A 25,193-nucleotide genomic window follows, 5' to 3' on the forward strand; every position below is an offset into this window, starting at 1 on the left:
CTGGAGCATAATTCATTCTTAACCCCGAAAGTATTAAAATCACTAAATCGAGAGTACCAGAACAATTTTGATAATATCACTGATATAAAATAGAAGTTTCAAATACAGATGTACAACAATAGAAAAAAAATAAAACATGAACCCAAAAACAAAATAAGATATCAACCCTACGCAATTAATTAATGGAACAAACAAACAAACATACAAGCAAACAAATTAACAAATATCCCAAACTCTTGAAAGGCTGTTCATCTACAGCATATTTTATATCGTCGCATGGAAAAGCTTATGCTTATTTAACGTTTATAACCATACAAAAGCAACAATATATACAAATATATATTGAGTTACCTTTATTCCGAATCAGTTCACGTCTTCTCTGTACTATCATATATATTGAAAATACCACCATAGCAACTATGATTATTCCAAGAACTGTTCCTATTATAAGCATCGCAGTGTTGTTTGTCTCAACTGTAGTTTTCACTGAATACCAAGTTAAATAGAAAAGTTTATTTAAATAAATGCACAGCCAACAGATTTATTTCTTAGGGAAATGAAAAACATATAATATAAATGAAAAACACTGATCAAACGTAGTAAGATAAGATTGCAAAGAAACACAAACAAATTTCAATGTACAATACCTGCATACTCAACTGGACATGTTTTAAAAACTCTAGTAACCAATGATAGTTTGGTTTGTTTAAATGTTGACATGAAAGGTCGGTGTTGATGACAACGATGGCAATTTAAAATTGTTACCTTTGATTGGAGAAGTGGTAAAATAAAGAGTTTCCGACAAAGGGCTATTTCCCTCCTCGTTATATGCATATAGTCGAACAAAGTATGTTGTTGAATCAAAAAGATCTGTCAAGATTGTGGAAATACGGTCTCTGTCTTCTGTATTTCTGTCAAACACTTCTACGTCATTCCATTTTTCATCTGTTCCTAGTTGTATGACGAATGTTTGTGTCAATCCTCCATTGTATCCACGCCTCCACGACAAACGGGCCTTGTTATGCTGAATATAGTCTATTGTAAAATCACTAGGTGAAACTGGCGGCTCTAAAATGAATACATTTTGACAAACGGAAATAAGCACAACTTGTTCACATCAACAAATGTTGATTTATTAAATCAGTGTCTGTCATTGTGTCATTGTCTGTTAACAAAATGCACAGCTATGACGTTCCTATTCACAGAAATAGTCAAACACAACAACCTTGCATTGTAAAACATATAAAATATTTTTTATATCGTGTACAATCGAAATTTCCCTAAAACAACGTTTAACAAGTACAATGTTGCTATAAAATGTAAATTATCTTCTTATTAATAATAAATGACTTACTTGTCGGTATTATTTCAAACGATTTGTTACTGGATCCTATAATGTTTGATACAACGACATAATAGAATCCATAATCTTCCTCGGATTTTATCTGAACAGTAAAATAAGCTCTTGTTCCTTTTGCTTTGATTAAATGTGACAAGCTCAGCGATTTTTGGCCCAAATGTGATATTTGGGCGAAAATGAGTTATGACTAGTTTGTGGTAGAACAACATCTGCTGAATAGCTGGAAACAATTAATTTTAAAAAATACTTGATATTTTATGAAATATTCGAATTTGTATAACATCACCATAACAACAAAAATTACATTTTTAACTTTTATTGGTATATGCAAATTATAAATAATTCTATTGTTATACACAATAAAATAAAATAAAAAATTAAGTGATCATTCATCTTAGTGTAATATATGTAATATCTTGATATAAAAACAATCGTTTGTTTTAAAAAAAAATCGGTTGCCATGGCAACAAAAATATAAAAAAATCATCAAATGCAATATTTTTGCACTTAACATGATTAATTCATCACCAAATTAATGCATATATTATATTAAAAGACAACAATATTAAAGACTTTTCAGAAAATAAAAAGGATTTTTCATTTTACCCTTTAATAGTTATTGATATTAACTTTAAACATAAGAATTAAATACTCAGAATTACAGTAACTTTTCCATGATTAAGGTTAATAACATAACTTAAGTTAGTCAACTTTAAAATACACATCTATAACATGATAGCATATACAATATGAATCCAATGCAAAACAAATATTCTTTAATGCACTGATTGCAAAAACGGTGTATTTTGGTTGCCATGGTAACAAAAAATGCAAAAATAACTGAATGATTTAAAATAATTGCATTTTATAAAAAAATATTCCTTTTCACAATAACTTCAAAAGTCTTTCAGAATTTTAACCAAAAAAATAAATAGAAAGGGCTTGCACTAGTTATGTTCCTGACTAAATTTTCAGTTACAGATATTGACAGTGTAATCATATTCTGATCAGTGTGTTTTAATTAAATTGTATAATATGAATAACATATTAGTATATTTTTAAATTGAAATAATTTCAATTAATTTAAAACAATTACAATAACAGACTCTAGCAATCACATGGAAAGTCACAAATGAGAGTTCACTTATGTCCTTGAATTAAAGTCTTGCAACCCCATGTTGAGGGTTTGACCCAAACAGGGTAATAGCAACTATGTCTCCTCATATGTCTTCAGTTTTTGTAAGCAAAAAGTGATTCATATATAAAACTTGTTTCACAATTAAGTAAAAATACTGTAACACCTGCCACTGTATTATTCAGCTTTTTCAGGGATACTTCTAAAGACAAAGTCTATGAGAATGTAATTCACTTTTGGTATACTGTCAAACATAGACAAGTCATTGACTTCTCACATGCCATCCTGAAATAACAAAAACCTGAATAAGTATAAATGAAACAATATAGTGTATATGATGATTTAACTACAATATAGTGTATATGATATTTGACTGAACAGAAATGAACTATAAGTAAATTGTTGTATAGTGTTGCACAGCTATTGGGTTCATATAATGTCTTGTTCATCATGTAAGGTCTTGTGTTAAATATATAACAGTCTATATAGCATGTACAAGTGGCAGTAACATTCATCTTGAACATGACTAAAATAATCTAAATCTACATATGTGCATGTATTGTGGTTGGAACACCACACTCTTTATTTCAAAAGTAAAGAGAATGTGGAATATTGCATAAATATACATGCTTACCCAATTGAAGTGTTTTTTATCATGACCAATACAGTACCGTTGATACAAGTGATTGTCTTTTTTACTCCATAACCCCGGTGCTCAATAGGGCATAGAACTATGTCACACATTGTGCCTCCATTCCAACAATAGTTTAGTATATTCATCAGCAAATAGGTGAACTATCTATGTCTTCTGAAAATTATGTATATATACTTTAAGAGCTTAGCATTATTGACAGAGTATTTGCATAAAACAATACAGCATTATTTTTAAATATAAACTTAAAATTTAGTTCATGTTACTGTACAGACTGAGAGTAATGTAATTTTAAAACAATATATTTAAAATCTCATCTAACTTCATATATAAAATGCTAAATTGCAAATAAGTTGCATTACTTTCAACTGCATTTCAGGAAATTTATCAATACCATTATTTGATAAAAAGGGTTGAGAATGGTCAGTTTATGATGATTGTTTACATATGTATACAAAGATTACATTCATAGTAAATCATTTGATCTTTAAACCAAGTATCAAAACACTTACAAGTACATTTCCTTGAAGAATATGGCTCCAACATGCTGGATAATCATATTATCTACTTCAAAACTCTGATGAACTATGTTGAAGATCTTAAATGTATGTTCAATTGGCTGTCAGACCTAAAACAACAACACAAAATATTTCATCAGCAAAAAGTGCTGGCTCATAAATGTTAAAAATATCCTGGTAGCAGGGCTTCTGTTATTAAAGTTTGGGAATCATTTACATCTTGATTTTGGCTTCCAAAATGTAATGCTTTTCATTCTTTACCTACAAAGTGACTTCCAATTATATACAGTTTGCAGTCTTTGACTGCCAATGTTTGGAATTTAACGGAAACCCTGCTGGTAGAATATGCTATGTGGTATTAGTAATGTGAATATAATATGATTTATTGTAGATACTACCAAAGGCAAAGGGCTAATAAAAATAAATGCATTTTAATATTTATCTATGGTCACATCTTCAATCACAGTACCAGATATATTCATTGTATTTCAAAAGCAGCATGCAGTACAGGGATAACATTTCCTTTACTAAATTGATCTTGAATTGTAATAGAAATTCATTTGTCAATAATTACAATACTGTACTGAAGCCTTGTCATATATTTCCTTTTTTAGAAATATTTTATACACTCAGTATAAATCTACTTGATGTAGATCTATGTCAAGCTCATTCATTGTAAACAAATTGCAAAATATGTTATGTGTCCAGTTACACTTTTTGTCATAGTGATGTGTAAACAAAAATGAAGTGCCAACTTATGTTTTCATTTTTCTTTTAATGTATCCCAAAAAAATATGTCTGTCATGAGCTGACCTAGATGCCGGTGTAACGTTGTAAAGTGACCCCCATAGAATAATGACCCCCCGGTCATTATTTTATATAAAATAATGACCCCCCGGTCATTATTTTATATAAAGTATTGACTCCGCGGTCATTATATTATGACTGGGGGGTCATTATATTATGACTCCTCACACGTAGAAAAATGACCCCTCACGTAGAAATGTGACCCCCTATAGAATAAGGACCCCCCAATCCAAACCTTGACCTAACCTATCTAAGGTACTCTTACACAACATAATTATCTTCATCCATAGACATCGGAGGAGTGATGGCACCCGTCCGTGCATGCGTCCATACTGCACGCTTTTTTTTTTTACCGCAGTTAGATGGAATTGATCCAAGCTTCAGGGATTACCACTAGGTTGTGTGGAAAGAAAAAATGGTTAAAGTCTCCGACTGAGAATCACTTGCCCCTCACCGTTGTGAGTTCGACGCCTACCAGGGTCGTGTATGGGTGACAGGCATACAAACTGTGCGCTGCTCAGTTTATCATTTAAAACATAGGCGATGGACTGCATAGGAACGTTCCATCAACAAAATACGCAACTACTTGTTGTAATTTACGGCCTGTTTGAATATCAATCATCAAAAATATTTATAATCACAGAACTAGCTAGTTTTCAGGGGGCGAGGGTGGCTGGATTTCAATCTAGTATCGTTGGACTTCTTACCAGAACTCGTCTAATCCTGATCTGATGTAACATACTTCGATAGCGTCCTAGCCTGGGAATCGAATCTGGGCAACTGGATTAGGAGTCAACTATATAAACCTCTCTGCGATTGAAATCAAATAATTATTAATTATGCAAGCAGAATCACTGTAAGTGCACTGTAAGTGACAAGTGTTTGTTAGTGGTTTGAATCATTTTCGTAGTCATCAAAGTTGAATAGTGAGTAAACGTCCCACACAGTTAAACTAATGGAACTAGCAATGATGAATAACTTAAAAATATTATCCCTGTTTTCTTTTCATGACCATTCGAAAAATGGTTTTAGAAATCATTTAGCACAAAAAGGATAAGCAATTCATGCAAAAGATCTGAGTTACAGGTTAATTACAGCAACCTCTTATTATCATAAATTTTCTTTCTTCCCCAGGACTGTGTACCATTGGAACAACATACCACTTACTGTTGCCCTCCTCCCTACCCCTGAGCAGTTCAGTGCAGCTATATCTAGCATTGAACATGTCTCGCCTTAGTTGTACAGCCCGCTTGCGGTGAGCTCGACTTTGTCGCCACTTTTTGCAGTTTGGTTCGGTGTATGTGCGTACTTCCGTCCGTCCGGAATTGTCCGGCCTATATCTCGCTCATTTTTTGAAGGAATTCAAAATAACTTGAGATGTATGTTTACCTTAATGAGAAGACGTGTCGCGCTCAACACCCAGATCCGCTCGTCAAAAGTCAAGGTCACACTTACGGGTCGGCGCAAAATCCGTTTCTCGGGCATATCTTCTATATGGATGGAAGGATTTTAATATAATTTGGCATTAATGTGCTCCATAGCAAGGCGGTGTGTCGCGCGAAAAATTAAGGTCTCTGCGTCAAAGGTCAAGGTCACACTTAGAGTTACAGGTTAATGATAGCAACCTCTTATACGTACCATTTGAATAACATACCACTTACTGTTGCCCTCCTCCCTACCCCTGAGCAGTTCAGTGCAGCTATATCTAGCATTGAACATGTCTCGCCTTAGTTGTACAGCCCGCTTGCGGTGAGCTCGACTTTGTCGCCACTTTTGGCAGTTTGGTTCGGTGTATGTGCGTCCGTCCGTCCGTCCGGATTTGTCCAGCCTATATCTCGCTCATTTTCTGAAGGAATTCAAAATAATTTGAGATGTATGTTTACCTTAATGAGAAGACGTGTCGCGCATAACACCCAGATCCGCTCGTCAAAGGTCAAGGTCACACTTAGGGGTCGGCGCAAAATCCGTTTCTTGAGCATATCTTCTATATGGATGGAAGGATTTTAATATAATTTGGCATAAATGTGCTCCATAGCAAGGCGGTGTGTCGCGCGAAAAATTTAGGTCTCTGCGTCAAAGGTCAAGGTCACACTTAGAGGTCAAATAATGCGGATTTGTCCGGCCTATATCTCGCTCATTTTTTGAAGGAATTCAACATTAACTTGAGATATATTTTAACCTTAATGAGAAGACGTGCGCGCACAACACACAGATCCGCTTGTCAACGGTCAAGGTCACACTTGGAGTCGGCGCAAAATCCGTGTCCGGAGCATAACTTCTATATGGATGGAGGGATTTTAATATAATTTGGCATAAATGTTCTCAATGGCAAGGCGGTGTGTCGCGCGAAAAATTTAGGTCTCTGTGGCAAAGGTCAAGGTCACACTTAGAGGTCAAATGTCAAATAACAAGTTGAAGGTTACATAGACCTTAAAACTGAAAACGGTTTCCGCTCAATAACTTAATTATTGTTCAACCTTCAGCTGCCAAACCTGATAGGATGATCACCCATATTGAGTAAATGACCCCTATTGTTTTTGGGGTCACAATATCAAAAGTCAAGGTCATTATCATTCTTTCATCTTCACAAATGTCTCTTATGAATCTTTCTGTGAAAATTTAAACCTACAAAGCGGGCTCGACATTCTGCCCGTGGGCATGCAGAATGTATTTCTAGTTAACCCTTTTAAACATTCTTTTAAATCTTTTTAAACTACTCTTTAAACCTTCTTGCGATTTTGAAGCGCAACCATGTGTACGTCCTCAGGGGTGTTTGACTTTACCGGAAGACAGACAGACGGACGGACGGACAAACGGACAGACGGACGGACATACTTCTAATTTTGACCTAACATGACTCAGTTTTAAACTCACTCGAATTAACTAGCATTCTGACCAAATTTTATAAAGATTCGTATAAAAATGTGGCCTCTAGAGTGTTTTTACTTTTGTGTGAATATAGATACGGGTCTTGGTAGCATTATCGTTGAATTTGCTAGATCTGATTTTATCACATGAAATCGCTTGTTTTTCATGTAATATAATCATTACGAATTTCTTTATATTTAACACGTGTAATATAACTTTGACGTGACTCATTTCCGCCAATACATTCCATATAGAAAAAAGGCGTGAAAAGCGTGCGTATTCATAGCGGTAAAAAGGGTTTATTTTATATGTTTTATTTTTATGTTTTAAGTCATGTGATAAAACGAATCTCACATTCTTTGTCAAAAATATAATATTTTATTCAACTCGTTCAAGAAAATGTTATAAAGCTCGCCCGAGGCTCGCTATATAACATTTTCTTGAGCTCGTTTAATAAAATCTTATATCATATGACAACTCATTTGAGATCCTATATATCCGTGGTTCGGGAGTGTTGTTCGGTATATAATAAGGACAACTCATAAACGAAAGGACTCTTTGTTTAAAACTGTATGGAATATAGATAGAGGCAAGTCCAACAAAATGTCCCAGGGTGTTGACCTGTGCTTTGGTAAAACTACATGTCACATCTGTTTAATTATATCTTAAGCTATTATTTTAGTTAGTAAATCACACAAGGTATATTTAGCACGCATTGTTATGCTCATCAGATGCAATATTTTAAACCAACTTTAGCATAAATTGTATCGTTCTCCACTGATTTGTTGATTTATTCTTGCACATGTCACTTATCAATTAAGTTTGTTTTCGACATCGCTCCAGTCACATACTATATTGAAAATATTTGCATCCACCACGTCAGATACCCACGCAGCCCATCTACATTGTAAGGCGTGTTAGTAAAAGCCTTCACATATACAGTATTTACACTTTTGTCAAGTTTTAATAGCAAGGCTTCGTCTGCGTAACAATTCACTACAGCAGCATCTAATAGGTCATGACTTATAAGGGCGTGGTATCTTTCTGGAATGTGGTTTCGAATTCGTTTGTATGGCTTTCTTGAGAACTCTTCGCCATTTACCTCTAGCACCGGGACAAAATGGTCGCTGGTATTCTGAATGTACACTGCTCGACCCCTTAAATTACCACCAATGAGGCCTAACGGTTTGTATTCTAACCAACGCCACTGTTCCTTATTGCCATACTGTGAATAAACATACACAACGCTTCTGGTGAGAGTTGCAAAAGCAAATATCTCCACTTCTGTTCCCCAAGTGTTTTCGGAGGCCATCATTGACGTGTCTAGATATCTGGAAACCGAATCACGTGTAATGCCTTATATTAGTGTTTCGTTTTCTTTCATGAAGTCAACAATCGCTTGCCTTATCAAGCTATGGTGTGTTTGTACGCCAAAAACTAAATAACTGAATGTTCTAAACAAACAATTGCCATCCCAACGCGTGTTTACAGTTTTAGTAGGTTTGGCGTCCCGTCGTATATATTTGTCTGGACCGGATGCATACGTGTTTTTTACTGTCGACTTAAATACACACGAGATTTGATCCTGCCATTCTTGATTAGATGGTCTGAATTGAAATGGTTGGGGTTCTTGATTAGTAGATTCTGTAGAATTGGTAGGTTGTGTTGCAACATCTTCTCGCGATACTCTTCTCTTTTTTGGAGGGAGATTGCAGTCGTCAGATTTATCGTTTCTTTTTGCAGGTCTTTCAAACGCTTTCTCGTTTGCTTGGGTTCCTGTTTCTTTGTTTATTAGACTGTGGTCATCTTTTGGACCTTCAGTTGGTCGCTTTTCTGTGTTATCTGTAGCAGCATCGTCATTACTCTGCCTATAACGATTCAGTCTGTTCCCACTTACACTTGTTTTCATTCCTTCTAGGAAATAAGTGCCTTTTTTAGTTACTTTTGTTATTTTGAATGGTCCTTTCCATTTAAGACCCAATTTCCCTCCTTTTCTCGTCAATTTTCTGGTGTTATGAAGAAGGACTTGGTCGCCGACTTCAAAACCTGCTGTATCGTCTTGTGTAGTGAAGAATCGTAATATTTCTTCTGCTTCGATTGTGCCGTTTTAATATTGGATTTTTCTGTTGCACGACAGTTTAATGAACGAGTCTATTCTTTCCTTTAGTGACAATTCAGAGTCTTGGTTATCATCCGATTGCATTGCTAAGTCTAGTTCTATTGGTAAGCGTGCGTGCCTTCCAAACACAAGATAGAATGGTGTTTGTTTCGTCGACTCATGTTTAGACGTTCTATAGGCAAACAGTACGTATGGTAACTTAATGTCCCAATTTTTCTGCGACAAATCTACACTGTGCACAAGCATATCGCACAAAGTCCTGTTAAATCTTTCAGTATGTCCTCCTGTTTGTGGGTGATATGCTGATGCAATTCTATGTTCTATCCCAAACTGCTTGCAAAACTTTTCATTCAAGTCGTTGCAGAATTCTCTCCCCTGATCCGTTATTAATACGCTGGGGCAACCATGTGTCGTGACAAACTTCGTGAATACTGATAGTACAGTTTCAGATGACTTGTCTGGAATCCCTTCTGCCTCTACCCATTTTGTCAAATATTCTGTTATAACGACAATGAACTTGTTTCCTGAAATGTATAAATGTAAAGCATTTTACAATACTTATTTTAATCAACGATGCATTGTCAAAGACAATACTAGTATATCCCCAGCCGATAGATGTTTCTTTTCAAGTTTGAATTTGCATAGAAACTAGAATTTCATTCTGCATGTCTACGGGCCAGCATCGCAGTTTTAAGATGTTGTTGCATAAAAATTCCCTCATGCATATAGGATATCCTCTAGAAAAGCACTTCTAATGACCTCTGTTATCTTTACCTTTAACTGGAGACCTGGTTGATGCGTGCGACACTAGATCTCATGGTAGTTAACATTTGTGTGAAGTTATAGTAAAAAAATCTCTTCATGCAGTTACCAGATATGCCCTGCACAAGCATTTATCAGTGATCTCTAAGAAGACCTTTACCTTTGACCCATAAACCCAGTTCATGCGCGCAGAACTAGAACTCATGGAGGTGATCACTTGTGTGAAGTTTTTACAGAAATTCCTCCATTTTCATTCAAATTGGAGTTATGGTCCGTAAAAATCAGGACGGACACATGCACGCACATATAGCGAACATCAAAAACTGGCGACTAAGGGTCGAGTTCACCGAAGGTGGGCTCGACAAAAATGGAAGGAAAATAAAAAAAGCACTACTCTGTTTCTTAATAATATCTTTCTCAAGTTTACAGTTGATATGTTCTATACAAACTACTTTAAGAAAAAATTCCCCCATTCATTTCGCTTGAAAATTGCAAATTGCTAGTCAAATGCTATAACTCTTAAAAAAAATTAATTGAAATCTGGCCAATAGTCTTCAAGAAATAGCCCGGAAACAAAACTTGGAAGGACGGACAGACGGGACAGACGGACGGAGGGCAATTCTATCTCGGTTACACCGGTAGGGGAGTTCCATAAAAAAATTCAATGTACTTTTGGAGATATAGTGGGATCCAGTTAGGTTCAAGATGTGTTGAATGTTTTTTAAAGCAGACAGACAGACGGACGCAAAAACGAAAAAAAAAAATAAATAAAAAGACGTGCATAATCTCCATATTGCCTTTTATCACTATTCCAAGTTTCATGAAAAAATTCTAAGTATTTTGGAGATATCGCGGGATCCAGATTTTCGGACGGACGGACAGACGGACGGACGGACAGACTGACGGAGGGCATTCCTATAGTTCTCTCCGATTACACCGGTAGGGGACTAATAAGCCTGATCATATTTGACTGACAGGTCATAAACAGCTGGTACATTGACATATCAGCTGGCAACCGTCGACGGCGTTTAAGTTACAGAACTATCAAAATTTAATTTAATAAACTATGGTTTTTCCGTAAAAATACAGAACTATCAAAATTTAACTTAATAAACTATGGTTTTCCTGTAAAAATAGGACATATATTTACAGTGCTTAAAAAGAAATGCAGTTGCTTTCGCACATGGCCCTGTTTCACATTGGCGGTCGCTTTGCTTGTAACTAATAGTAAACTGCGTAAAATCTATTTCAGTTTACCACCACTCAACAGGTGCATTACCGATACGTCTCTACCGCTCCAGTAACTAAAAATCTCACAATGTATTACAACGTTTCAAATGAGTACGGTGGTACAGAGGTGAAATACCCAGTAGGTTGTTTTCCACCATCATTTAGCATTAACTTCACCATCAAACCACGTGAAGACTGGACATGGTGAGTTTAACAATATAAGTATATTGTAACTTAGCAAACTGATCCTTATAGAAATATGAGTCGCATCATTACTTTTATGCATAAAAGTGACTAAAAATGAGCAGTGCAACCGTTTGTACTATGTGAATGGCGTTTTCTATGTGTAGGGGAGTTGTAAAATTATTACCCCCAGTCACAGTTTATGACCGGGGGCACAATATTATGACTCTGCCTCACACAGAAAATAACCCTCATATAGTGGTTTTGTGTGAGACTCATTTTCCTATGTGTGGAGGAGTCGTAATATTATGACCCCCGGTCACATTATTATGACCCCCCGGTATATATTATGAACCCATCATTAGTTATTTATGACCCAGTCATAAATAGTGTTATTAGTGTAGCGGGGGTCATAAACATATAATCATGCCCTGTGGTGCCGCATATCGGTTGTTGCCGCATAACAGGTGCGTCGGAACTCGTTTATATTGCTGGTGATTTTGCTTATTCCTGCATCATATGAGTGGTGACCCACCTTTAAATGCGGAGTGATACATTAGCAAGCTGCAAATATCAACTAGATTATGATAATCACATTATGCACTACTGGTGCCCCCCCCTGTACATGGATGATATATAATTGACATCTTCTACACCATATTAAATAAATTTGAAAACCTTAATAGCGCATTGTCAAGGTTGTCTTACTTTAAAAAGGTGTGTGTGCTATTCACACCTAATAAGAATGAAAGAAAAACGTCAATAACGTAGGAATAGGGCAATAGTTAGTCTCACAACATTTGGGAGACAAATTTCAAACTTTAATAATCGCCTAGTAAAGGCTTCTTCCATTGTTTGTATTGTTAAATGGGTTTAACATTTGTCGTGAAATTTATGAATGGTCGAACAATAAAGCGTAAAAGAAACACTCCTACTTTTATACCTTCTACATGTAAATCATAATTGGGTAAAAAGAATAAGGAGGGACTGGGCGGGTAAAAGAATATTGTGTTTTCGCCTTATAATGCTTATTGGATCATTACGACAAATCTGTTTAAATAAAGCTTTAAGGAAAACAGTTCACTAATTCCTTATGTATAATTTAACTGGAATGAGAATATATAATTTCTTGTAGCTTACGTTTAGTCACTCAGATAAATTGAGTGGCCAGCCACTCCAAACAACAAGATGGGCCTTATGAGGCCCTTAAATTTGAACGTTCAAGGAGTCATCAGAGTCAAGGTTATCGTTCATAATTGAATTTGTTCTTGAACCATCAGGTCACAGCACATAAGCTTGTTGGTGTTCAAATAATGTCACAATTAATACATGAAATTATATATTACCACCTACAAAAAGTGTATTACTTTGTCACACAATAATCAATTCCTCTTATATGAATGTATTAGTGAACTTAACACAACAAAGGGCCCATAATTCTGTTAAGACTAAAACGCAGCAAAATTCCGTCTTTTACCGGATCATCAAACATATTAAGGTTGATCATCCCTGACCTCTGGGTGTTGAAAGTTTTTAACAAAATCTCCCAAGCTGTGTTAGGAGAAGTTATTGCAGGTATCCCACTCAATTTTTATCTGCACTCCATATAATGTTTAGTGAATAAAACATCAAAAGGCCATAATTTTGCTAAAACCAATCACAGCCAAAATTCCTGATCTTTACGATCATCTACACATTAAGGTTGATCATCTGTGAAAGTTTGAACGAAATCCACCAAGCGGGGTGTTCAGGAGTAGTTTGCTGTATCAATGTTTTTATCCCAAATGTTGTTTATAAATGCCTTATAGGTGAAGATAAAACAACATGTCCTCCACTTGAGAAGAATGGTGAATGATCAACTTCCTAACTTAAGACTTTTCAGGGGAAAGAGAGATGAGTACGATGAAAACTAGATCCTGGTCTTGTTGTACTCTCATAGAAAGTGATAAATCTAGTAAATGTATATTGGGTTCTTATGCGGCGAAAGGGGGGCCTTTCTGGCCGCCTAAAACATGCCCTCTTATGCGTTGAAAATCCGCCCGCGTAAAAAAAGTTTCCTTGACAATCTTATTTTGCCCTCATAGTGACAAACATCCGACCTATCCGCCCGGGCACCTGAGCAAGAGTGCCCCGACATATCATTTGTCTACGATCAGTCAACCAGCGGGGTCTACCAATCAGACCACAGTTAGTCACCAACTCATAACCGGACAGACAAAACTTACCCTTCCGTATTAAAGCATGGTTCCTCTTAAGGTAGATGACCTATAATGTCCATGCCCACTTGCTTTGAAAGGCCTCGGTGGGAAACTATAGTAAGTGATGTCTCGCAGTTGGGACTTAATCCTTTGCTGTCTTCAGGGTTCTCGCTAATTCTGACAAGATTGAAGTATGAACGCAAGTACTGTAATATATGTATCGTCTGTGTAGTTTACATACTTTCTTCGAAATACACTCCCGTTTCCAGTATAAACTCCTTGAGTCGATTGATTTCTATTCATCTGATAAACAAATTGCAGCAAAACATATTTAAACTCATTTAGTAACCTATGTGGAACTAATCCGTTAATAACTAAACATAACTGTTCAACCCTGCCAAATATATGTCGCATCCTCACTTGTTTAATTATGTAATACTCTACTATCCTTGCACGTATTCACCGACCTGTCTTTTCATTACTAACCGTCCCCTGACGTATAGTATAAAAATCAAAACTTATTAACCTTATAAGTCAATTCATATTCGATAGAAATCTTGATTTATGAAAGACTCCCTGTCTGACGCATCTCAAAACGCACCGTCATGTTGCCAATATCTCCCGTGATTAGATAATTTTTATAAAGGAATGTCACATAATACCAATACATCTCTCACTATATAAATAATGTTGTATTCAGTTAACTTATTCGATTCTCACCAAGAAATCATGAATTATTGGCCATTTTGCCTCTGCAATTTGGATACAATAAGGCCAAAATAATGAATAAGGAAAAATTGGATATCCCTATGTAATTGTTTGTGAAAAGACGAAATAAATTCGTTTAAATGTTAAATTCTTTCACCTCTTTTAAAACATAAGGAAACTACCTGTGGTCAAGTCAGATTAGACGCTCGTTACCGTTGGATGTGAGATTTATCAACGAGCTTTGAAGCGAGTTTGATCAAATCTCACATCCAACTGGTACTCATGATCTATTCCTATACATATTAACTCCTATAAATGCATGAAAAAGCGGACAATATATAGACATAAACACTTAATATTTTATTTTTAATCTAATCATATTGGAATGATCCAAATCCTGTTCATCCATCTATATTAATTCACATTTATATAACACGTTTATCCGCATTAATTATATATTCTGTTACCTTTTTTCCAGATAATGTGTTTTGTCAGCGAAAACCATAAAAATACTTTGCGTTTCGAAGGACTGTTTCTCATAATATATTTACTAGTTATTGTATAATTCCGAAAAAATTCTAATCATACTGATACAAAGATCTAGAGGCTTAATGTTTAAGATTTGTAATACGAATATATCATCTGATATCGCCTTTGTTTTATCACAATACATGACTGGTTTTTATAAGAATTAATTAATGTAAATTAACTTTTGATGGGTAATCCCCTGCCTAGATAACGGTTGTATTACGCTTCTCGATTGGGTCCGTTGGTCCTACGTCATAATCCCGTGGCAATCTTAATAACAACGGACTAATTGTTCGTTCTTATTAAAACGGAGAAATCTGAGTTCGTTTTATTACGACGAATATTAATATCTTCCCGTAATTTACTTGTCGGAGTCGGATTCAACGGTACGGCTTGATGTATATAACGAGCTTAATCGTAAAATCTAAATTATAAAAATTAATCTAAAATTAACCGTATCATGCCACAATAAATTGGACATATAAAGATGATATAACAAATGAATGCATTTAATTCTGGAACAGCCAAAAATACAAAATATTAATCTTAAGGAAAATGAAAAATCGCGGATACCTAAACACAATATCCGCTTGTTGTTCCTCCTATACTTATACTCCTTTTCTTGGGTAATTAGCCTTAAATTTTGCTAAAGTACAAAAGGGTAATTTATAAATAAATAGCCCAACATTTTAAAAGAACCAAAAGGTGTTATGATAAGTGTATAAATATATTTAAAAAATGCTGAAAATAGTCTTCTAGTCCGCTAAAACCTAACGTTGTTGGACTAGCTTTTCCCCTAAAAATGTCCTCCTCGTGATTTCTGGTACGAATTGCTTATTAGCTCTGAATGATGTCATTATGTCTTCCTTGTAACTTTACACAATACTTGTGCAGACGTTTTGATTGAGCTGGTGATATTCTTTATATATACAACCCTGTCATCAGATAAACTATATAGGAGTTAATAGCAATATTCTTACGATAATTAACTTCCTCTATTTATGTATTCTATGCTGTCTCTTTTACGAAACGTAGATATCTTCCTCATTTTTTAACATAACTCTAGTACAGCTGTTGTAATCTTTCTCTGTCTCCATCGCAACCTGCCTTAAGGTCCCGTGAGACTGAACTGCTATCACAACCTTTAAATTATATACACGCCGTTTTACGTAGAACTAGTGCTAATTCGGTTCTCGCTGTGTACGTTGTTTAATATTCTCTTCTCTTTGATGATTTGAAACTAAGCGCGTCTTTTCTGAATTAAGGTAAATCCAAATACTGAAATCTAATTTGTTAGAAATTGATGCAAGGCTGCAAATATAAACATAAAAATATATCTCACCGTCTCAGTGTACATCAATGGATAACTTAATGTAAAGTCATGTCACTTATAACAATGTATGCATAATATATAAGCTCACTCCCACAAGTCCTTGCATATTTTAATGAACCATTACCGTTTTTTAAGCAACTTGCCTCCACTCATAGTAAATGAAAACAAATAGGCATTTATATATACGTCAGATGAATAGTGTTCACGAACAATGTTTGTCTTTGAGAATTGATATCATTATTACTTGTTTTAAAGCCACCTTTTAATGTATTATTTGTACTCCTACACCTATGATTGATAATTTTATAAGTGAATAATCAAATGGGATAGCTAATCCTTATATTTCATTGTAACTAATAGTATGTAGACACAGCATCATTTTCGTTGCAGCTCATATGTAACATGCATAGCTCGGTCTCCAGTGAAAGTGCAAATAAACTTAAACTAACTCTAATCACAAATATAAAATGTAACAAATTAGAAAAACACGACTTAGATAACTGAATTGATATGTAAGATATGTTTATTAACAGCTAAGTGTGGGGGTCAAATATTTACAAGATAAAATTGGGGGTCAAGTTGTTACTAAAGGAGAGTCAGAAATATTTTATAGAAAGGGGGTCATTATTGTTCCCCTATTATGAATTAATGATCCGGCGGGGTCATTATTCTTATGGGGGTGGCAAGGTCACTTTTTACATACGTTACACGGCCATAATGGTTTTTTATTAGTATAAACCCAGTTCAAGTTCATGTGCTCCCCATTAATATTCTTCATTCTTTTAAAGGTAAATATACGGGTTATGGAGTTAAATATCTTCATTATTTTCAAATATCAGAAAAAATAATTGCAATGTATTCCAATCGAAACATAGATATATAAGCATAAAAATTAAAATAAAAGATGGCCAGATACTTACTTTGTGTATTTCAATTATAGTTTTTGAAAACCCTCCAAGATATAAATACTTTCTAGTAACATCCATCGTAAGGTTAGTATTCTGGACTGTACAATGTAGATGAACATCATGTGTTTGTTACTCCTGACCTGCACTCTCTAAGGTTTACACAAGGGTACGGTGTTATTTATTCTTAAATATAGATTTTGGGAAAGTTTATTTGGTGAACAGCTAAGTGTACGAAGGTGCGCGACTGTTCCACCACAAAAGTATTGTTTTGATGGTCTTTCTAGTTTATTTTTATTCTTTCAACTCTCAAAAGCATACTCTGTTTTGAAGGGAAACCCTAAAAATTAAGACATGAAAACTCGCGTGACTTTACAAGCGTTTTTCTCACAATGATTAAAAACTCAATTGGGCCAAAAATCGCTGGGCGCGTCACATTAATGTGAAAACACTGGTACTTTGATTTCAACTGGATTCACAGACAATAAAGTCACTGCTTTCATTGCATCATTTACAATTTTGTACAGTTTCACATCTGATCCTGCTATGTTTGAAAAATATTCAACTTCAACAGTTATATTTCTATTTAATCGGCTGGCAATTTTAGCATCTAAACTGACAATGACTGGAAAGGCTGAAAACCATATAGGTGCTATGGTATAAATTTAAGAATGTTATCACATGAGATGGATAACAATCAGTTTAGAAGTAGAAGACAAAAACAAAAGCGACATAACTAGCCTTGTGAATACGAATTTATTTAAGGACCGAGAATCGACTCCGGAAATTTATCAAGTGTTCCTATAAGAAAACTCGGGCACCCTCTAGCATTAGTTTCATTCATGAAATAAATGAAATTCGCATCTAGCCAGTAAAAATTGTCTATAGACTAGGTATCGTTATTTAGAAGCTAGGAAATTCCAATTGTGGATGCTTTTGCTTGGTTAAGTCGACACAAAGTTGATAAAAATAAGTTGTCATTTATGCTTAAAAAATAATTGTGATCCAGATTGCATTGCTTAGATATAGAGTAAATTGCATTTAATATGGCAATAAAGAACAGTCAATAAAACATCCAAGCATAGCAATATAATTATATTAAGACGTTGTAAACAGATTTGTGAGGAAATAGTTAGTGGTGTACAATAATCGATGTTTTTTGATATCAATTTACATTTCTTTTATGTTACCAGACAACTTTGTTATGCTCCGCCGTTTTGCTTCGCCTCTACAAATTCTGTGTTTGTACCAAAAATCTTAATTTCCGGGTATTATTGTTTCTAGGACAACCGTACAAGGGGTGTAACAAAAACCGGGAGTTTTCGCTAATCGTAGTTGTTAAAGCTGTTTTAATCAAGTGTTTTGCTCACTTCCGTGTTACTGATACTCACTCAACACGGGCAAGAAGTCATACGCCTGGACACAATCTTGGAATCATGTTCGAACCACCATCGCTCAGTGCTACTACCACCTTAACTTGTTGGGTATGCCTTTATTAATGCCAATTCGGCAGGATAAGGATGGGGCAGGGCTCTGGTTCTTATTATTATCTGTTGTGTGTGCACTGCTCAGGGAGAGACAATTGCGCGCGGCATTCTCGACAATTAATTCATTCACTCTATACATAACATTGAATAATTATAATTTCAGATAAAAATATAGAACGGCTATTCGTAACCGCCCTAGTATATAAGAAACATGTTGGTCATGGCTCCAATCTCTCAAAAAAAAATCTACAAATGTTTTACTTATATTGGACTTTAAGTAAATTAACTGGATAAAACTTGTTTTGAAATTCTACTTTGCTTGAATATCCCAAAATATAAATAACAATTTCAAAATTAATGTAGGTCTTTTAATGTTAAATTTTTTTTTTAAAATTCAGTTACAGGGAGCTAGATGGTAGCCAGGATGATCTATCGTTTGATATGCCATACCAATTACAGTCTCGAGTACAGTCGCCACTACCCCCCATACCATCCACCACCACCCCCTGTTCGTTCACCTTCTCACCAAGGACAGACAACCTTTAATGCCCTGTGTAAACCATGTCCCAGCCCTGTAGTATAGTTAAATAAAACCAACTATAAGAATTTTGCAAAATGTCTACTAAAATCCGGAATATAATTCGCCAACAACCCGATCAACGCATCCTGAATGCTCAAATTTCTGGTGTCTGGTAATCCTCGTTAACGAACAAATGGAAATGGACTAATATGCAAGGCGCGATGGCATTTTCGTTTTGATTAACGATTAGATGTGAAAATGTTCAAAAAAGTGTCGTTGATTCGAATACCTTGCAATATAAAAAAAAGGATATATCTTCGTCTAAGATGTTGCTTCGGCAAATAACACATAATAAACAAGATAAAGGAGGTAAAGGTGCACCCTAATTGTGTTCCAAAACTCATTTAATTGGACATTAAAATAGGCAAGCACTGTGGCACGCAAAGTTATCTAATAAAGTGACCTGTTATACGTTTCACGTGTTCGGTATATCTCGCCCATCTGACTTCCGCATATTCCTTTTATGGCCTATGTTAACATGATAGATTTGGCTTATAATGTTCAAGTATAACCACGTATCAGGTTTAAATGTATTTGCAATTTTTCTGAAATATATTATTCTGTTTCATAGAATGTCAGAATAATATTATTAAAAAGAGTGTATTCATTAATTCTTAATGTGACTTCTGTAAAGAGCTCGTTATATTGAAAGCATTTACATGATTTATTTCTATGGGAATTTAGAATGGTCATTTTACAAAACTGTCACCGAGTTATATATTTCAATAAATGGGAAATTTTTTCATTTCTTATATAGATTTGATAATATTAAAAAGTAATTTTTCTAACAATTTATTTTCGATATCCATGTGAGTACATTGTATTATATTTACTAATCCCGAGACGTTAAATAAATATAATCTTTCCAGTATACTATTATATAATGACAAAAATATAATTTGACACAGTTGCCTATACCTTGAAAAAAACTTTATATATAACGCTTTTATTCACGTGAAATCATAGTTATGATGATATAAAAGAGAGATATCCTAACATTTACGGTCCATGCTTAAATAAAGGAAGGCTTTGCATATACATAAAATATCTGCAAATTCAGAAATGGTGTATCCGATCCCTACTATACATCAGTACTGGTAAGGTCAATGTAGGCGATGTCTGGAACGACATGGATAGATCCAAGATAAGGTACAAGCATGTTTTTATATTAATTTGATCTTTGATTAACTTTATTAACAATCTGATTGGAGTCAGTTTATATATCGAACAGTTTCAATAAAAACTATACATATAATGGTCTAAAACTTTACAATGTCTATCTCTAATATTGATATCGCTCGCTCTCATTCAGCTTGGAGCCGAGTTTATTAAGGTTAATACACAATCAGTGTGTTCACTTTAACTCACTGGACCAGTTTGTGTCCTCATTGGTCTCTTCAAGCTTGAAATCATCATGAGTGAACTAACAAAGATACCATCTCGTATAAGTTAATTTGTCTAATGTTCACCATGCACATGAACGTCTGTTCAACCAGTCCGTATATACTGTATCATCATAGCTCTTATTCTGTTTAACGACCAGATAATAATAGTGGCAGCCGTGATTCTTACTCTCCTAGTAGTTGTACACGTTTACTACGTCGCTCTTGATATGGTGCCGCTGTAACACCTGAGATAATGCTATTCGCTACACTTTGTTGGTGTGAATACTGTGTTTTTTAACTTTAATGATATAAGGTCCGTTAATGATGCAAACATTTTGAAAACAAGAAACACTTGCAATGAACATAGTGAGCCAGGTTGCTTTCTTACGTTCAGTAAATTGAAAGATTAAACATTATTCAAACCGAATATAATATTATTTCTCTTTCTCGAAAATAATAAATACAATATCACTAAATTAATATTTGACTATAATGGTACATAGAAATATACCAGTCAAACACTACATAACTGCCACGCGATGAATCAAAAAGGAAAATCTGACACAGAAAAATCAATGTATAATAATATAATAATTGGCATTTTATTTAATGATCGAATTAATTAGCTTTCCTAGCGTTAAAGGGTCATGATTATAATAAAATAAATAAATAAATAAATAAGAGTTATAGCACTTTTAATTATTCTTCGATTAAATCAGAGTCAAAAATCAGTTTTTTATATCTCAGCAATTGAGAAGTCAAGTATTTACAACTCAATCTACTCACAATATAAGAAATACAATTCACTCTAGGTTGTTGTTAAATATGTACGTGCACGGTGCTTCTGGAATTGAAGACTGCAATAACATGATAGAACTAAAACGTCATCTTGTCCTGAGGTGAAAACGTATAGTCTGTGTCGTTAACTACCTAATTAAGTAATTTCTCCTGTGGATACAATCCATAATTGATAATTATGCCCCACTCGAGATGTGACGAGATGGTAAGGGTTTGCGTCCGGGGTGTTTCCTCTGTACCATTGAACCAGTGGTTGAGGATAACCTCCAGACGATGTACAAACTAGGCTTGTTTCTTGTGACTCAGATGTTTTGATAATAAGTGTGTCGTCTGCTGATATCTCTGTGTTTGATATCATTGGAGATCTTGGTGGTACTTGAACATAGAAAAAAACTTCACATTAGAAATTGACATGTTGACATAGTTTAGGTATCTTGTTTCGAAATTAATCATAAATCACTTTGGAAATGTATTGCTAACATATGATTGTTATGTACCAAAACAAAATAGAAATATTCCATTGAGATTTTTCCCACAAATACGACAGTTTAAAACCTTTGTCATACAATGTTACGAATTGTATATGTAAACGCATATATAATCATGATTTCAGAATTAAAGTAGATAAATTAAATGATATTAAAATTTTGTGGCATATGGTGTTACTTAAGGTATTTGATTATAATTTTCAGTGTTTCAAAGTTCATTTAAAAACGTAAATTATTGATAGCTTTTATCTCTACTCTCGGTTGACAGAAATCTTAAAAAGATTAACAAATCCATAACCATACTGTTGAAAGAATATGGGGCAATTTTCACAGCATTTTTTGTGTACCAGTAATTAACTCAAAACAAAACAACCAATCAGACAAATATGTGTGTTATTGTGAGTGAAAGAACAGTTTTAATTTACTCCCATTCTTGCGTTTAGAAATGACAAAGAAAACAAAAGCAAAAGTAGAAGCATTTTAGAAAAAAGTTGGTTAATTGAAACAGGTATACGTCAGATTTGATCAAAAAGAAAGCGGAGATGGTTCAAACTGACCATATTTGTTATTTGATAATGGGGCATCCTTATATTTGCAACAAATACTTATCTGGATACAATTATGGACAACTATGTCAAAAATAAGGGAGGTTTACCATCCTGATTTGGGAATATTAACTTTTTATGTTGTAAAAATGCCATATTTTCATAATGTAATATTAAAAAGTACATATAAATGTGTAACTTTATCTTAATTCATAACCCCCCCCCCCAAAAAAAAAAACGAATTAAGATAGACAAAATAATTAAAAAGTACAAAAAATAAAATGTTGGCTTCCCGAGCAGCTCGATCCAACACCCAATGAACACTTTTATTCTCACTGAAAATGAATACTTTTCATATCGACTGTATTATCTCTGTAGAATAATTTGTGATAACATTTAAACCATGAGAAATGAGACTCGTGGAAGATTAACAATATAATGAGTAATGACAATAATGATTCACATCGTTTGAATCATATACATTATTCAATTGTTTCGCAATGTAATATTTACTATAATTATAACCACTTACTCGTTCATGGACTTCTGGACTTCTATTTGCGATGCAAAATGCAGTAATGGTCGTATTTGTCATTTAAGACATTTTCTCTTTACTTTAAATAATAAACAAAATACGAATAAAAAATCGAAAAATTTATCAAAACATTATTTCTAGTCAATAAAATATTTTTTATCAACTGGAACATACCTCTGATAGATAGATTTATTTTAACAAGAGAACACTGATAGAGTCCCCGGTCACTGAATATCACATCACGTATAATCAAACTACTTTTATCATCGGCCCAACCGAGTCGTAACCTCTTCTGTTCAGGAACATTTGGGTTTGGGAAGCTACTCTGACCGTGATTGTTATATTGTTGTGTATATCCATTATGAAGTTCTGGACCAGTCCATGTTGGATAGTCTGTTGCAAATGTGCATGGTAAAGTAACATCATCTTCAGCTGTTACTGTCTGTTGTTGTATATCTTGAGCTGTACACAACACTGGAAATTGTATGATTAAAATAGATAATTCAAAACAGTTCCTATTTTCCTTAACCTCACTTGAATGTGTGCGTGAAAATTTAAATATACAATGGAAATTAAAAGGTCATTTAGACAGAATTAAATGATCGATTTATAAAAATTTAAAAAATATGTTTTTTTAAATTTTTTAATGAAATTTTACAGGTCTGCTGTTTTACCAAAAAAACGAAAATTTACATTTCAGGGTTTTTAAAACTTGGAAAGACTAATGAAACCCAATTTTTTGTTTTAACAATTACTCAAATAAAATTACCAATGACATATCCCAAAATTTTTATCCCTAGCTCTCCTCCTTCTTTTTAACATAAAATTATTTAAATTATTCTTCCGTTTTATTAACCTAATAATTTACTTAAACAACCTGGGGTTTTATAATACGATTTATTTTTTATCTATGTACATTTTTTAGGGCCCGAATTTTTCTAAAAAATTTTTACTCAGTTTAACCAAATACTAGAAAAATTACATCAAAAATTTTAAAAAGAAGTGTACTAACTTTTTATGAAAAAGTTAAAGTATTTTTAAGAATGTATATTTTAAAGTCATTCTATCAAATTCCCTTTTATACATTTACAAGGGGTTTTTATAAAATTTTAAGTTTATAATTTTTAAGTTTTGGATTTTTTTTCTTTTAGATGTTGGATAGTGCCCTGGGGCGTAGTTCTGGCTTAAAAGCTAAAAAATTTCCTTTTATTTAGTAAAACCCGGGCACAGGTGCTTTTGACTTCATTTGGTAACAGTTTGGCTCAGTTTTCCCCCATATATTGTTTGCTCAATTTTTTTTTATTTTTGGTCTTTGCAATTTAACATTAACCTAAAAGGTAAAAGTTTTTAATTTAAAAAAATTCTTATGTTAAAAAATTTGAAAAAAATAAAAAAAATGTTTGAAAATTAAATTTTGTAATACTGATATTTTGTATTGGTATTCTTGTTATCGTGTTTTTTCTGATTCGTGATGGGTTTCGTATATATCTGACTGGACTTTGGATATGTTTTCTGCTTTTAAATTGTCTTTTTTATTATTTCTGTGATGAGGGTTCAACCCCTAAACCCCCTTTTAAAATAACTTTTTTTTTGTTCCCCCTTGTTCTCTGTTAAGGCACCCATGTTTTACGGGGGCCTACGCCGCTTTTATTAAATGAAATTTCAATTGAAAATACCACGAGGACCGTCCTATGAGCACATCTGTAGATGTTTCCGAATTCAAATCATTTTTGTGTTTAAACGTTGAATTCTGCTTGCTTGTATTAGTGGGCGTGGACGGCAACTTTAATTTCCCAGTACCGTTCATGAACAGGCTAAAAAAAACCGAGCCTGCAACATTTTCAATTTTGTCATTTTATGCTTTTTTATGGATTATGTGTGATCATTATCCATTGTTACTTACATCAAATGACTCTATACCAGATGAAGGACGCCAAACTTTTAAATTTAAGAAAGCAGATTGGGAAACATTTACTAGGCTCTGTTCTATTGATCTAAAAAAAAAATGGAATTTTTTCACCTCTAATGATATAGCTGAAACTTTCTCTTCAGCATTACATACTTTTCTT

General features: G+C 34.1%; 1 protein-coding gene and 1 long non-coding RNA gene across 2 annotated transcripts; both read right to left on the bottom strand.

Annotated features, from left to right (window-relative positions):
* Nucleotides 1-706: 706 nt before the first annotated feature.
* Nucleotides 707-23,598, bottom strand: LOC132732793 (neural cell adhesion molecule 1-B-like; the record flags this gene model as incomplete). The annotated part of the gene is made up of 6 exons (XM_060719304.1): nucleotides 707-1,068; nucleotides 1,355-1,497; nucleotides 17,757-17,940; nucleotides 20,742-20,796; nucleotides 21,744-21,931; nucleotides 23,299-23,598. Coding segments are annotated over 6 exons (1,232 nt in total), but the record flags the coding sequence as incomplete, so codon positions are not given.
* On the bottom strand, nucleotides 2,231-4,377 carry LOC132732795 (uncharacterized). The gene is made up of 3 exons (XR_009626096.1): nucleotides 3,660-4,377; nucleotides 3,130-3,303; nucleotides 2,231-2,780 (listed from the first exon to the last, which is right to left on the bottom strand). It is a non-coding gene; the product is annotated as an uncharacterized LOC132732795 (long non-coding RNA).
* Nucleotides 23,599-25,193: the final 1,595 nt, after the last annotated feature.

The sequence above is a fragment of the Ruditapes philippinarum genome, unplaced genomic scaffold (genome assembly GCF_026571515.1).
Source record: "Ruditapes philippinarum isolate M1 unplaced genomic scaffold, ASM2657151v2 ctg963_1_1_1_1, whole genome shotgun sequence".
Lineage (NCBI taxonomy): Eukaryota > Metazoa > Mollusca > Bivalvia > Venerida > Veneridae > Ruditapes > Ruditapes philippinarum.